Source organism: Tachyglossus aculeatus, chromosome 26, assembly GCF_015852505.1.
Source record: "Tachyglossus aculeatus isolate mTacAcu1 chromosome 26, mTacAcu1.pri, whole genome shotgun sequence".
Taxonomy (NCBI): domain Eukaryota; kingdom Metazoa; phylum Chordata; class Mammalia; order Monotremata; family Tachyglossidae; genus Tachyglossus; species Tachyglossus aculeatus.
Window position 1 is genome coordinate 831883 of NC_052091.1, and position 16081 is coordinate 847963.

General features: G+C 57.1%; 1 protein-coding gene across 1 annotated transcript; it reads left to right on the forward strand.

Annotated features, from left to right (window-relative positions):
- Positions 1-5699: 5699 nt before the first annotated feature.
- On the forward strand, positions 5700-14961 carry LOC119945920 (vasodilator stimulated phosphoprotein). Its single transcript, XM_038767206.1, is given in 14 exon segments — positions 5700-5883; positions 11128-11299; positions 11793-11961; positions 12077-12140; positions 12565-12634; positions 12730-12884; positions 12886-12961; positions 13199-13302; positions 13497-13554; positions 13713-13761; positions 13951-13996; positions 14124-14220; positions 14332-14389; positions 14575-14961. Coding segments are annotated over 14 exon segments (1161 nt in total). The 5' UTR covers positions 5700-5878; the 3' UTR covers positions 14613-14961.
- The last annotated feature ends 1120 nt before the right edge of the window (positions 14962-16081 follow it).

The following is a 16081-nucleotide window of genomic DNA, read 5'->3' on the forward strand; positions in this document are numbered from 1 at the left end:
GGACCGTCTCTCTACATTGCCAACTGGTACTTCCCAAGTGCTTAGTACAGTGCTGTGCACACAGTAAGCGCTCAATAAATACAAAAGAATGAATGGAGGACGCCCCTCTCCACATCCACCAAGCTAGCTGTCTTCCACCCATCAAGGCCCTACTGAGAGCTCACCTCCTCCAGGAGGCCTTCCCAGACTGAGCCCCCTCTTTCCTCTCCCCCTCCTTCCCCTCTCCATCCCCCCGCCTTGCCTCCTTCCCTTCCCCACAGCACCTGTATATATGTATTTATATTTGTACGTATTTATTACTCTATTTATTTATTTATTTTACTTGTACATATCTATTCTATTTATTTTATTTTGTTAATATGTTTGGTTTTGTTCTCAGTCCCCCTTCTAGACTGTGAGGGGGAGGGACCGTCTCTATATGTTGCCAACTTGTACTTCCCAAGCGCTTAGTAATAATAATAATAATGATATTTGCTAAGCGCTTACTATGTGCGAAGCACTGTTCTAGGCGCTGGGGAAGATGATCAGGTTGGCCCACGTGAGGCTCACAGACTCTGCAGTGCTCTGCACTCCTTAGTACAGTGCTCTGCACACAGTAAGCGCTCAATAAATACGATTGATTGATTGATTGATGCCCAGAGTCCTCCGTGGCCTGACTGGGAACGACGCCCACTGTTGGGTAGGCACCGTCTCTATATGTTGCCAACTTGTACTTCCCAAGCGCTTAGTACAGTGCTCTGCACACAGTAAGCGCTCAATAAATACGATTGATTGGTTGATTGACGATCCCGAGAGCAGTTCCTGCCCTGCCTGGCGCCTCCCACCTTCCCTAAATCCCTCTCATTCCTCTTCCTCCTCCTCTCCCTCCTTCTCCCCCACCTCCACCCAACTCCTTGAGTGAGTCAGGATTTGGGACGGCTCCATTTCTCCTCCCTCCTTGTAAATAATGAGGTAAAGCGGGCCGGCAGCAGAGAGGCGTGGCCGAGGGACCCGGACCTGACGGTGGTGTTTCTAAGCCGTGGTTTTGTGGGCGGAACATCGGCCTGTTGTGTGACCTTGGGCAAGTCGCTCACTTTCTCCGTGCTTCGGTTTCCTCCTCGGTAAAATCAATCAAGCGTATTTATTGAGCGCCTACTGTGTGCTGAGCATTGAGCAAATGAGGATTAAAATACCTGTCCCCCCTCCTACTTAGACTGTGAACCCTGTGTGGGACAGGTATCTACTCTATCAATCAATCGTATTTAATTGAGCGCTTACTATGTGCAGAGCACTGTACTAAGCGCTTGGGAAGTACAAATTGGCAACACGTAGAGACAGTCCCTACCCAACAGTGGGCTCACAGTCTAAAAGGGGGAACTAAGTACTCTAGCACTTAGTACAATGCTTGGCACATAGTAAGTGCTTAACAAATACCACAATTATTATTATTGTTATCATCGTTATTATTCTGATGACTTGACACCTGTCCACATGTTTTGTTTTGTACATATGTATATATGTTTGTACATATTTATTACTCTATTTATTCATTTATTTATTTATTTTACTTGTACATATCTGTTCTATTTATTTTATTTTGTTAGTATGTTCGGTTTTGTCCTCTGTCTCCCCCTTTTAGACTGTGAGCCCAATGTTGGGTAGGGACTGTCTCTATATGTTGCCAATTTGTACTTCCCAAGCGCTTAGTACAGTGCTCTGCACATAGTAAGCGCTCAATAAATATGATTGATTGATTGATTGTTTTGTTGTCTGTCTCCCCCCTCTAGACTGTGAGCCCGCTGTTGGGTAGTACAGTGCTAAGCGCTTAGTACAGTGCTCTGCACACAGTAAGCGCTCAATAAATATGATTGATTGATTGATTGTTTTGTTGTCTGTCTCCCCCCTCTAGACTGTGAGCCCGCTGTTGGGTAGTACAGTGCTAAGCGCTTAGTACAGTGCTCTGCACACAGTAAGTGCTCAATAAATACGATTGATGATGATGTTGGGTAGGAACCATCTCTATATGTTGCCAACTTGTACTTCCCAAGCGCTTAGTACAGTGCTCTGCACACAGTAAGCGCTCCATAAGTACGATTGAATGAATGAATGAAAGTGTAGTGGATAGAGCATGGTCCTGGGAGTCAGAAAGATCTGGGTTCTAAACTCAGCTCTGCCACTTGTCTGCTGGGTGACCTTGGGCAAGTCACTTAACTTCTCTGTACCTCAGTTACCTCATCCATAAAAATTGGGGATTAAAAGTGTGAGAGCCCAATGTGGGACAGGGACTGTTCAACCTGGCTAATTTAGCAGCACTTAGAACAGTGCTTGGCACATAGCGATTAACAAGTACCATAATTATTACTATTAGTGTCAAGGTATTAGAGGATTTTTTTTGTGGGCAGGGAACTATCTACCAACTATCTTGTGTTGTACTCTTTTATTGTATTCCAATTTAGTACTCTTCCAAGTGCTTAATACAGTGCTCTGCATGCAGTAAACGCACAATAGACAATCGATCAATTGATTACTCTCCCAAGCGCTTAGTACAGTGCTCTGCACACAGTAAGCACTAAATAAATACCGTAGGTTGATTGATTGTCTGTGGGAGGAAACAATATGAAGAGTTAGGACACAACTTGTACTTCCCAAGCGCTTAGTACAGTGCTCTGCACACAGTAAGCGCTCAATAAATACGATTGAATGAATGACACAGAAAATACCCTGCGTACTGCTCCTACTGCTTGTGAATACTTTTATGTTTGTCTCCCCGGAAGGCTCTTCGAGGGCAGGCAAGGTGTCTCTGCTTCTGTTGAACTTTCCTCAGCATTCAGTACACTGCACTGCCCTCAAGGGTCACTCGACAAAGACTATTATTACCACAGCTGCTGCCGGAGATGTCATGATCATCCAGGATTTCCTGCGCGGCCTCAGTTGTCTCCGGAATGATTTCGGGGTACGAGCCCAGCTCCCCGCCATTCCTCACCCTCACGGATGCCTGCCCCCACTGAGGCTCCCCTCCTCTATGCCCCCCACTTTGCCCATCCACTCCCCCCAAGTTCACCCCGCTACCCCGCCCATGCCTACCTAGTTGTGTCCACCCAACCAACCTCATTGTCTCCCCCAGCCCGCTGACCCCTGATTAAGGTGACTGCAGGGGTTTGGGGGGGAGGTGAGGGAACGACTATAACAAGGCACGTGGAAGGGTCCCTTGAATTGCCCTTGGCAGGGGAAAGAATCGGTCAACAGTATTTACTGGGGTCGTGGATAATAGCAATAATAATGATAATAATGTCAGTGATATTTATTAAGCGTGTCCCACGTCCTAAACGCTGGGACAGAACTAGGCCGTCTCTGCCTCGATTTCTTGAACTGAATTGATCGATTTCTGATATACCCGGTGCGAGGTGGCAGAGTCGGCCAACAGAGGACACGGGGTAGGGGGCACAGGATAGGGGGCACGGAGTAGGGGGCAGGGAACAGGGGAGGGGTCCGCTTCCCCCATGCTTCAGAGAGAAGTGGGGCAGGGTCGGGGGAGGCCTGTTCTGACTTCTTCAGCCCCCACCCCCACCCCACAATAAAAACATACAATTTTCCCCCCAGGTTCTTCGCCGGGAGCCCCGAATCCTGTTCCCCCACGACACTGGCCATCTCTCTCTCCCGCATTGGGTCCCTGGTGACCTGACCCGCGAAGCTCCGGCCTCTTAGACGGTTCCTCCCCACCAACTGTCCGGCTAGGACCCCTCCCCTTCAGGCCCCGGGGTGGAGGGGGAGACCCGGGTTGCTTGGGGGTCCCGACAGAGCCGGTACTGAGGAGGAAGGTGAGGAGGGGTCCCTGGGCACTGAAGGAGAGGGTGGCCCATCTGGGAACACCCTCTGAGTCATTCTCGCAGGCCTGACTCTGAATCCACCCTGTCCCCTATTTCCTCCTCACCTGGCCGGCCCAGGTGGAGAGCCGTCGGGGCAGGACCAGTGTCCGGCCCACCGGTGCCCCCCGCCCCCCATCCCTGTATATATGTATATATGTTTGTACGTATTTATTACTCTATTTGACTTGCACATATCTATTCTATTTATTTTCTTTTGTTAATAGGTTTTGTTCTCTGTCTCCCCCCTTCTAGACTGTGAGCCCACTGTTGGGTAGGGACCGTCTCTATGTGTTGCCAACTTGGTTTGTACGTATTTATTACTCTATTCATTTATTTGACTTGCACATAACTATTCTATTTATTTTCTTTTGTTAATAGGTTTTGTTCTCTGTCTCCCCCTTCTAGACTGTGAGCCCACTGTTGGGTAGGGACCGTCTCTACGTGTTGCCAACTTGGTTTGTACATATTTATTACTCTATTTATTTGACTTGCACATATCTATTCTATTATTTATTTTCTTTTGTTAATAGGTTTTGTTCTCTGTCTCCCCCTTCTAGACTGTGAGCCCACTGTTGGGTAGGGACCGTTTCTATGTGTTGCCAACTTGTACTTCCCAAGCGCTTATAAGGTCCAGTGCTCTGCACACAGTAAGCGCTCAATAAATACGAGTGATTGATTGATCCCTCCAGCCCTCCCCTCTGCACAGTGCTCTGCACACAGTAAGCGCTCAATAAATACGATTGATTGATGATTATATTTTCTTAATATGTTTTGTTCTCTGTCTCCCCCTTCTAGACTGTGAGCCCACTGTTGGGTAGGGACCGTCTCTATGTGTTGCCAACTTGGACTTCCCAAGCGCTTAGTACAGTTCTCTGCACACAGTAAGTGCTCAATAAATACGATTGATTGATTTTATTTTGTTAATATGTTTTGTTCTCTGTCTCCCCCTTCTAGACTGTGAGCCCACTGTTGGGTAGGGACCGTCTCTATGTGTTGCCGACTTGGACTTCCCAAGCGCTTAGTACAGTGTTCTGCACACAGTAAGTGCTCAATAAATACGACTGATTTTATTTTGTTAATATGTTTTGTTCTCTGTCTCCCCCTTCTAGACTGTGAGCCCACTGTTGGGTAGGGACCGTCTCTATGTGTTGCCAACTTGGACTTCCCAAGCGCTTAGTACAGTGTTCTGCACACAGTAAGTGCTCAATAAATACGACTGATTTTATTTTGTTAATATGTTTTGTTCTCTGTCTCCCCCTTCTAGACTGTGAGCCCACTGTTGGGTAGGGACCGTCTCTATGTGTCGCCAACTTGGACTTCCCAAGCGCTTAGTCCAGTGCTCTGCACGCAGTAAGCGTTCAGTAAATACGATTGATCGATCGATTGATCCCTCCAGCCCTCCCCTCCTGTCTTGGAGCAGGGGGCGGAGGAAGGGAGAGCCAAAGGCAGCCCCTCCCCACGGTCCCTCTCGCCCAATCCCCGCTCGGGTAACGACCAAAGGGTTTGTCCGGAATGTGGTAGGGGGACTGGTGGAGAAGGGGAAGAAGTCCGGGGGTCGGGGGGGGCTGGCACGTTGCCCTTTTAGGCGCTTAGTACGGTGCTCTGCACACGGTAAGCGCTCAATAAGTACGATTGACTGATTTTAAGGTGGGCCTGGGGGGCGAGGCCCCTTTAACCGGAGGGGTGGCGCGGTGCATTGTGGGCGCGGGGAGGGGACCCGAACTGTAACCGAGAAGTGAGTCCCGATTGGGTCTGCCCGGGGACCGAGACTCGCCTGCGGCGGTCCCGTTCCCCCGCCGTCCGGCCCCGAGGGAGGCCCCCCCCCCCCCCGCCCCAAACCGGGAGAGGGCGGAGCCGGGGCCGCCACCCCGCCCCTTCCCCCTCCCCCGCCGGGAGGAAGCGGGACCCGATGGGGCGGGGCTGGGAGGGGGGAAAGTGACCAGAGACCCGGACAAGGCCGAGGGGACCCCGACGGCGCCCCCGTCCCTCCCCGCCCCAGGTGCGGCACCCCAGCGACCGGAGCCGCGCCCACCATGAGGTGAGAGCCCCACGGTGGCCTTTGTTTTTCCCCGGACCCCCGCCCAACCCGACGGGACGGGCCCTGCCGAACTCCCCTCCTCCCCCTCCGGCTTGGGTTGGGGGGTCAGGGATGAGAAGGGACCGCTCTCCCCGGGCAGATTGGGCCGCGGCCCCCGCCTCCCGATTTCTAACTTCGACTCCGAGGTCATCATCAATCGTATTTATTGAGCGCTTCCTGTGCGCAGAGCACTGGACTAAGAGCCTGGGAAGTCCAAGTTGGCAACATAGACGGTCCCTACCCAACAGTGGGCTCACAGGCTAGAAGGGAGAACAAAACCATCGGGGAGGGGGCGCCTAGGGAGGTCGGGGGCGGGGGGGGGGTCTTGCGTCCTGGAGTTGGAGGGAAAGAAGTTCTTTCCGGGGGGGGGGCAGGGGCGAGGCCGTCCTCTCGGTCCCGAGGCCCGGCAGGTCCTTCCCACCCCGGATGGGGCCGGGCCGGGTCCGCCAGGGCTCCTCCCACCTGGAGTTCGTCCCCCGCCCCATGCCGTGGAAGCCCCCCAGGGTCACCCCAGTGTGCAAGATTGGGGGGGGAACGGCCTAATTAGGCTCCCCGGAGAGGCAGGGCTGGTTAAAGCGCCTGGATGAGCAGGGGTCGCGGACCCCAGGAGTGGGGAGAGACCCCCCCCCCTTCCCAGCCCCACTACTGCAGAATGTCCGGGATGCGGATTCCCTGCCCCTGGGGGAAGGGGAAGAGACCCTCCCCTCCTCCCACTCTCCCAAACTGTAGCTCTATTCCTCCGCGGGACCCGGACTTCCTCCGGGCCTCATTGTGTTGCCCCCATCTTCCTTCCCCCGGGACTTTGGCTGGGCCCTCGTGCCCCGGGGAGCAGCAGCCCGACAGCTGCGACCTCTCCCCCCGGGGTCTGCATCCCCTCCCCTTCCCCCCCCCCCCCCACCTGCTCCTCCGCCTGCCGAGGAGGGGGCCGACAGCTGGAGATTGACGGAGCCGGGGCGGAGGACAGCCCACCTCTTTGTCTTTGGAGGCTCACCTGTCACCAGCGGCGGGGGGGAAGGGGGGGCGAGGCCCGGATCAAGGTCACGACCCGGCCTGCGGGGGGGGGGGTGGGGTGGGGGTGGGGTCTCCTCCCGACCTCTCTTTCCGGGGCCTTCCGACCGGTTGGACCCCGGGAGAGGGGGGCGACGACGGGGGAGCCTGCGCCCACCTGCCTGGGCGGGGCCCGGGGGCCAACTTGGCTGGGCATCCCGCCCCTCGGGCCCCTGGAGTCGGGGAGCCCACCGCCCCCGACTCCCCCAGCCCACTTCCTCCTCCCTAACGGAGGTCGAGGCCCGGATCTGGTGAGGGACAGGGGGGGAAGCCGCCGCCTCGCCCTCCCCCACTTGTTCCCCTTTGCCCCCACTTCCCCTATGCCCACTCTTCCCCTTTCCCCTCCCCCCCGGTGTCCACAGTGCCCTCAGCCGCGGCGCTTGACCCGCCCCCCACGCCGCCCCCTTCTTCTGCCCAGGGCTTCCTGCCCCCGGCCGGGGGGCTGCCACGGGGGTCCGGCCCACCCCGTTAAACCCTTGTCGTGGCCCCTACCCTGCCCGGGCCCACCAGGCCCCGGGGGTCCGGCCGGGGAGGGGCCCCACTCCCCGCGTGTTGCCAGCTTGTACTTCCCAAGCGCTTAGTACAGTGCCCTGCGCACAGTAAGCGCTCAATAAATACGATTGAATGAAGGAAGGGAAGTGGGGAGAGCCGGTATTCCCCTCCCCTCTCCCCCCAGTCCCCGGGCTGGGTTAGTCGGCCGGGGGCCCGCTGGTTCTGCCTTCCTCCACAACGCACCCTCGGGACTCAGTTTCCCCGGTGCCACCCCGGGCCTAAGAAATGAGTGGGGCTTCTCTGCGCCCCCCGCCTACTGCTCCCCGGGCCGGTCCAGAGGAGGATGGGGGACTGGAAGGGAGGCCCAGCCTCCCTGCCTCCCTCCCTCCCTCCCTCCCAACCAACGGGTCCCCTCGGGGTTGGGCGGCCGCCAGGGCGAACACAAACATTTCCTCTTCTTCCGCCCCCCCCGCCCCCATCGCCAGCTCCATATAAGTCTCCTCCAGCCCGCCATACCCCGTAGGGAAAGAGGGGAGGGGGAGGTTTCCCTCCACCCCCCTCCCCGTTTCCGGGCGGCGGTGTGAGGGAGGGAGAGCGGATATTCCGCCTTCCCGAACCCAACCGTATAAGGGCTGAGCCCGACGAGCCCCCCCGCCCCGTCTGCTCCCAAGCGGGAAGGGCCACGGGCATCCCCCTGACCTCTGACCTCTGACCCCTGACCGGGGAGACGGGAGCCGCAGGCACCGCACCTCTCCCCCACTAGTGAGGGTGGGCCGTGGGGTCCCGGTTACCGGGGCTGGGCCCGGGTTCGGGGGACAAAGGGCAGCCCGGGGGCGGGGGAGAGGGAGACGTGCCAGGGCTGGCCCGGTTGGGGCGGGCCTGACCAGCCCGAGGCCTCACCTTCCCTCACGCACACACACATCATCATCATCATCAATCGTACACACTCGTACAATCGTACACACTCACACACCCGGGTGTGGAGTCCAGCCCGGTAACCCACTCGGGACAGCCCCGGGCTCCGGGAAGTCCAAAGAAGATAATAATAATAATGATAATAATGGCATTTGTTAAGCGCTTACTATGTGCAAAGCACTGTTCTAAGCTGCTGGGGAGGTTACAAGGTGATCAAGTTGTCCCATGGGGGGGCTCGCAGTTTTAGTCCCCGTTTTACAGATGAGGGAACTGAGGCCCAGAGAAGTGAAGTGACTTGCCCAGAGTCACACAGCTGGCAGTTGGTAGAGTCGGGATTTGAACCCATGACCTTTTAGACTGTGAGCCCACTGTTGGGTAGGGACTGTCTCTATATGTTGCCAATTTGTACTTCCCAAGCGCTTAGTACAGTGCTCTGCACATAGGAAGCGCTCAATAAATACGATTGATGATGACCTCTGACTCCAAAGCCCAGGTTCTTTCCATTGAGCCACGCTGCTTCTCTAACCCAGGGCCTACCGGAGTAGAGGCTACGGGCAGCGGAGGCCCCGTCCCAGAGGCTTGTGGTGTAGAGCGAGGTATTCCACCCTCAATCCATCAGGGGCATTTATAATAATAATGATAGTATTCGTTATATGTTGCCAACTTGTACTTCCCAAGCGCTTAGTACAGTGCTCTGCACACAGTGAGCGCTCAATAAATACGATTGATTGTTAAGCCCTTACTGTGTGCCAGGCACTGTTCTAAGGGCTTGGGTCGATAGAAGCTAATCAAGTTGGACACGGTCCTTGTCCCACGCGGGGCTCACAGTCTTCATCCCCATTTTACAGAGGAGGGAACTGAGGTCCAGAGAAGCGAGGTGACTCGTCCGAGGTCACACAGAAGACAGGTGGCGGAGTCGGGATTAGAACCCGTGACCTTCTGACTCCCATCATCAATCGTATTTATTGAGCGCTTACTATGTGCAGAGCACTGTACTAAGCGCTTGGGAAGTACAAATTGGCAACATATAGAGACAGTCCCGACCCAGCAGTGGGCTCACAGTCCCAGGCCCGTGCTCTTTCCAGTAGGCCATGCTGTTTCCCAGAGCGCTTACCGGTGCGGAGCATTTGGACGGAGCACTGGGGAAGGTACCGTACGATACGGTTGGTGGCTTAGTGGAAAGAGCACGGGCTTCGGAGTCAGAGGTCGTGGGTTCAAATCCCGGCTCCGCCCCTTGTCAGCCGGGTGACTTTGGTCAAGTCACTTCACTTCTCTGGGCCTCAAGTTCCCTCATCTGGAAAATGGGGATTAAGACTGGGAGCCCCCCGTGGGACAACCTGATCACCTTGTAAACTCCCCAGTGCTTAGAACAGTGCTTTGCACATAGTAAACGCTTAATAAATGCCATTATTATTATTATTATTATTATTCTCTGGGCCTCAGTTCCCTCATCTGTAAAATGGGGATTAAGACTGTGAACCCCCTGTAGGACAACCTGATCACCTTGTATCTCCCCAGCGCTTAGAACAGTGCTTTCCACATAGTAAGCACTTAACAAATACCATTATTATTATTATTATTATGATCCCTGCCTGCAGGAAGTTTACAGGTTAAAGGGGAATTGATGGTTGCCACCTCTCTACTCCTACTCCCCCCCCCGACATCATCCAGTTGCCTCTCTGATTCCCCCGCACCCCATCCTCCCCGGCTTGTGCAGGGTTGGGGGAAGAGCCGCCGAAGCAGGAACCCGGGCTCTTATCTGAGCACAGAGCTCTTCCTCATCCCCTTCCTGGGCCTTTTAGCCAAAAGAGGACTAAGGCTGCCACAGTGCCGTGGTGCAGTCTGAGTATTGTAGGAATTGTAGAAGGCTGCAGCCCTCTTGCCTATTTTTTGGCCTCCTCAAGGTCCACGCTCTTCGTGGAGGTGATGGTTGGGGAGAGTGTCTTGGACTGGATGTGGGGGGAGAGGGGGACCTCGTTTCCCCCTCGAAGAAGCAGTGTGGTTTAGTGGGTAGAATACGGGCCCGGGAGTCCGAAGGACCTGGGTTCTAATTCCAGCTCTTCCCCTTGTCTGCTGTGTGACCTTGGGCAAATCATTTTAATAATAATAATAATGATGGTATTTGTTAAGCGCTTACTATGTGCAGAGCACTGTTCTAAGCGCTGGGGGGGGAATACAAGGCGATCAAGTTGTCCCACGTGGGGCTCACGGTCTTAATCCCCATTTTCCAGATGAGGTAACTGAGGCTCAGAGAAGTGAAGTGACTTACCCAAGGTCACACAGCAGACATGTGGCTGTTAGACTGTGAGCCCACTGTTGGGTAGGGACTGTCTCTATGTGTTGCCAATTTGTACTTCCCAAGCGCTTAGTACAGTGCTCTGCACATAGTAAGCGCTCAATAAATACGATTGATTGATTGATGTGGCGGGGCCGGGATTCGAACCCATGACCTCTGACTCCAAACCCCGGGCTCTTTCCACTGAGCCACGCTGCTTCTCTGTGCCTCAGCCATTTCATCTGTGAAGTGGGGATTATGACTCTGAGCCCCACATGGGACAGGGAGTGGGTCCAACCTGATTATCTTGTCTACCCCAGCACTTAGTTCGGTGCCTGGCACATAGTAGGCACTTAACAAATACCATAAAAAAGAGGGGAAGAACATGAGGATCTTTGAGGTTGCCTGAGCACTGTCAAGAGAGGGTGGGGGGGATCAGCTCCATCCTCACTCCCTCTCCCCTTCTCCCCCTGCAGTGAGGCGGTGATGGTGTCCAGCCGGGCCACGGTCATGCTGTATGATGATGCCAACAAGCGCTGGCTGCCGGCGGGCACCGGGACCCAGGCCATCAGTCGTGTCCAGATCTTCCACAACCCCACCACCAACGCCTTCCGTGTCGTGGGCCGCAAGATGCAGCCAGACCAGCAGGTACCCCGGTCCCATCCCCTCGGCCCTTTGTGCTATGCTAATACCAGTACCCTCCCCACCCCGAGCCCCGTTCCTTCAACCCCTATGATCCCCCACCCCCGTGGGAGGGGCAATCAATCAATCAATTGTATTTATTGAGTGCTTACTATGTGCAGAGCACTGGGGAATACAACACGACAATGTAACAGACACACTCCCTGCCCACAACGAGCTTGAGGTCTAGAGGGGGAGGCAGACATTAATCTAAATAAATAAATCATGGGGCAGAAGGGGGGCCTTGCCCACTACGGTCTAACAATCTGAAAGGCAAAAGAACACACACACACACACACTCTCGCGTCAACACTAATGCACGTAAATACGTAGATACACAGGGTTATGTACAAAGACAGGATAGACACACATACTTGCATGCATGCACGCACGCGCGCACACATTCGTACAGGCACATACACGTTTCCCCGGGCCCCTTACCGGGTTTCCCCTCCCACAGGTCGTCATAAACTGTGCCATCATCCGGGGGCTCAAATACAACCAGGCGACCCCCAACTTCCACCAGTGGCGTGACACTCGCCAGGTCTGGGGCCTCAACTTCAGTAGCAAGGAGGAGGCTTCCCAGTTCGCCGCCGCCATGCTCGAAGCCCTGGAGGCACTGGAGGCTGGTGAGATGCCATGGGAATTGGGGGGGGGGGGGGCAGGATGGGGCTGGAGAGGAGTCTCTCTGGGACTGGCCCCCCCCCCCCCGGTTCACCCTGTAACCCGCCCACCTCCCTTCAGGCCCAGTGCCCTCATATCCGATCCAGAATGGACCTTCCCCTGAAGAGATGGAGCAGCAGAAAAGGTACCACCCCGCCCACCCTCTCCAGTCTTCTCCGCTCACTCTGCCCTGTCCCCCAGCCTCCCCACCCCAGCCCTGACCCATCATCCACCCCCGCCTCTCCTCTTCCACAAGCAGCTTGCCTCTTAAGTCCCGGCCGTGAGCGGATCGGGGCTAATCTGCCGGGTGGCTGCTGGAGAGCTTCGGTAGGGTCCTGGGCTCCCGCTGCGACCCCCCGCTTCGCCCACCCGTGAGAGACCATGTGTGGCTTTGTGGTCTCGGGCTTACAGGACCCCATCCCGGGGGGCAGGTTGGTCACCGAGAGTAGAGGGTGGGGACTCCCCATTCTCCCACAACCCCCGTGGTGTGGGCTAGGTCTGGTCCCAACCGCCTCCTCTCTCCGTGCCCCTCGCCCCACGCCCCCTGACCCGTGCCCTCGGCTCCGCAGGCAGCAGCAGATGGAGCAGATGGAGCGAGAGCGTCGGGTCTCAACCCCAGGTGGGTGACTAGGCGGACCAGTTGGGGGGTCGGGGGAGGGGCTCCAGGGGTCCGGCCCTGCCCACCCATCCGTCCTCTCACCCCTATCTCGTTCTGTGGCTTTCAGGGGTCACAGCTGCTCCCCCGGCCGGGGGCCCCCCGCCCCCCCCCAGGACCGCCCCCGCCTCCGGGGCCGCCTCCGCCTCCAGGGCTGCCCCCGTCTGGGGCGGGTCCACCAGCCACTGGTGGAGGGGCCGGGCCCCCCCCCGGCCCCACCTCTCCCCGCGCCCAGCTCTGGGGGTGGGAGTGGGGCAGCCCCTGGCCTGGCTTCCGCCATCGCTGGAGCCAAACTCAGGAAAGTCACCAAGGTGAGTTTGCACTGGCCTGGCCTCCTCCCTACTTCCACCCCTTGTGCCCCCCTCCTGCTCTTCTTCCTGCTCCTCCTCAATCCCACCCACTGCCGGTTACACCTGCCTCTCCCGATCCCTTCTCCCACCCACGTGCACACCCCAGTGTTGCCCGTTTGGGGGCCAGCGCTGGCCGGGGTGGGGGGAAGGCCCTTCATTTGCACCCTTTCCCCCCCTCCCCGCCACGGCCCTCCCCAGCAGGATGAGGCCCCTGGGGCAGGTGGGCCCCCACCCGTTCCCAAGAGTGCAGGAAGCTCTGGCGGGGGACTTATGGAGGAGATGAGCGCCATGCTAGCCCGCAGGTGAGAGCGTCTCCCCCAGCCTTTGCCATCCCCACCGCCATCCCAAAGTCCCCGGCCGCAGGGGAGGGGCAGGTGGGACTGGGGTGTAGCTAGGTAAAATTGTGACCGTCCGGGGCCAGTCCTGGGGAGACCCCTGGGTGGAAGGGGGTTCAGTCCCCACACCCTGACTGCGGTCCGACCTCTGCCCACCACAGGAGGAAAGCTACGCTCGTAGGGGAGAAGCCGCCGGCTGCCAAGGAAGAACCGGCCAGTGTGCGTGGGTCTCCTGAGTTGTCCCCGACTGGCAGGCCGCTTGTGGGAGGGGGTGGGGGGACGGGGGGGTCCCTCAGCCCCCAGGCAGGGCGGGAAGGGTTTGGGCCCAGCTGCTGGTGGCTCTGTTTTTCTGACTTCCCGCCCCTCCCCGTCAGCAGCAGGAAGAGTCTGAGCTCCCAGGTACCAGGACCCCCGCCCAGCCAACAGGTGAGTGCCACAGAGGGGCAGGGGCGGGGGGCTCTCGGGAACCACACCTCCCCGGCTGCTTCCTTCTACCTGGCCCTGAGTCACTGCAGCGAAGCATGCGGGGATCAGCAGCCCCGGAGCAGGGCGGGGGTGGGAGGAGTCGGCCTCCAGGCTTACTCACCGGTCCTCCTCTTCACTCTGCCCCCCCAGAGCCCACACGGAGACCCTGGGAGAAAAACAGCACAACGTTGCCACGGTGGGTACCCCCCGTCCCTCCGCTCCCCCCGATGATCAACCAGACCATCTGATGGCGGGAAGGGAGGCGGGCGAGATCGTCGCCCCCTCAGTGCCCCGCCCTGATGCCCGCTTCCACGTACCCCCAGGATGAAATCGGCCACTGCCCTCCCCAGCTCTGAAGCTCCCCCGGCCCACAGTGCCGCCCCCGCGGCGGACGAGTCGGACTTGGAACGGGTCAAACAGGTGCCGGGGAGCGGGGTGAACCGGGCCGTGGGGTGAGGGGAGGGGTGGCACCGGCGGGGCGGCCGGGGCAGGGGCCGGGTCTTGGGCCCTGACCAGCTCTCCCGGCCTCAGGAGCTGCTGGAGGAAGTGCGGAAGGAGCTGCAGAGGGTGAAGGAGGAGATAATCGAAGGTGAGTAGAGGCGGAGCGGGCGGTGGGGGAGACTTTCGGGTCCCGCCGGTCGATCAGGAGCACTTCCCCTCCCTCGGTCTCCACGCTGACCGCCGTGCCTTTTCTGTGCGGCCCACCACCCTCGTCCCTTCCGCTGACGGCCACCCCCTCTCCCCCGTGCTGACCACGTGTCTGGTCATCCACAGCCTTCGTCCAAGAGCTGAGGAAGCGGGGCTCCCCCTAGATCCGGGATCCAGGATGCCCATCCCCAGCGTGCCCACTTCCTGCCGGAGAAGCCAGAATAGTCGGTCCTCCCTTCCCCTTCCCTACACCTCCCCCTTCCCATCGCCCACCCCCATATTGGCAAGGGGGCCGGGGCCTGTGCTTCTTGGCCCCTCCCCCGGGAGATACCAATCAACCTGAGAGTATATGTGTGTGTGTGGGGGTGGAGGGGGGAAAACACATTCCCCTCTCCCCCGCCACGGGCCTCAATGGGATCTGCAATCACTTTACTGCTTATGGCCTTCAATTTTTTTAAAAATAAATATATATATATTTGTTTCTTTGGGGATTTTTTTTGTTTAGTTTTTATAGGACGGAGAAGGAGGAGGTTTAATGCTCCAAGGAGGGGGGGGACCGCGGGTTCCAGGGGCAGGGCGGGGCCCGGCCCCTGCTCACCCAGCCCCGCCCTCCCTGCCTGCCTCCCTTTTCTATAGGGAAATAAAATGCTGTAATTTTTTTCAACCTCAGTTTTTTTATTGTTTGAGTGGGAATAAGGTGCGGATGCTTCCCGCAGAGGGTGAGGGTTGGGGGGCAGAGGGGGTGAGTCTCCCAAGTTGCCCCCCCTCCCCACCTAACAAAAAAGCAGACTTTTGTGGAATAAACCTGCTCGATTTGGTAAAGGTCTCCGGCTCTGATTGCTGTTTCGGGGGCTGGCGGGGGACAGAGGAGGGACCCCGATGGCCTCTCCCCCCCCCAGTTCCTTTGCTCCTGGGAAGACACAAGGGAGTCTAGGAGCTAATGGGCCTAACCTGGAAGTGAGGCTGTAGCCTCAGGCCCTCCACCCACCCCATCTTGCTCCCTGTGGACCTGGCTTTGAAAAACCCAATCCCCTTACCCCCTTCTACCTCACCAGGCTACTCTCCTACTTCAGCCCAGACACTTGGCTCCTCTAATGCTAATCTTCTCACTGTACCTCCATCTTGTCTTTCCCGCAGCCGACCACGTCCTACCTCTGGCCTGGAACGCCCTTCCTTTTCATATCCGACAGACAATTACTCCCCACACCTTCAAAGCCTAACTGAAGGCTCATCTCCAAGAGGCCTTCCCCCACTAAGCCCCCCTTTCCTCTTTTCCCACTCCCTCCTGCATCGCCCTGCTTTGCTCCCTTTTTTTCATTCCCCTTCCCAACCCCACAGCGCTTATGTACATACCTGCAATTGTATTTATATTGATGTCTGTCTTCCCCTCTAGATTGCAACGTCGTCGCTGTGGGCAGGGAATGTGTCTGTTATACTGTACTCTTCCAAGCGCTTAGTAAGTGCTCAATAAATACGATTAGCATACTCCTCCCTTACCCCTTTAGGATGTGTCAGCCACTGGGCCCTTTCTTCTTGCTGAGGCCCAGTGCTTTGGCTGCCTAGAGCTTAATTCAATTCATTCAGTTGTACTTACTGAGCGCTTACTGTGTGCAAAGTGTTGTACTAAGTGCTT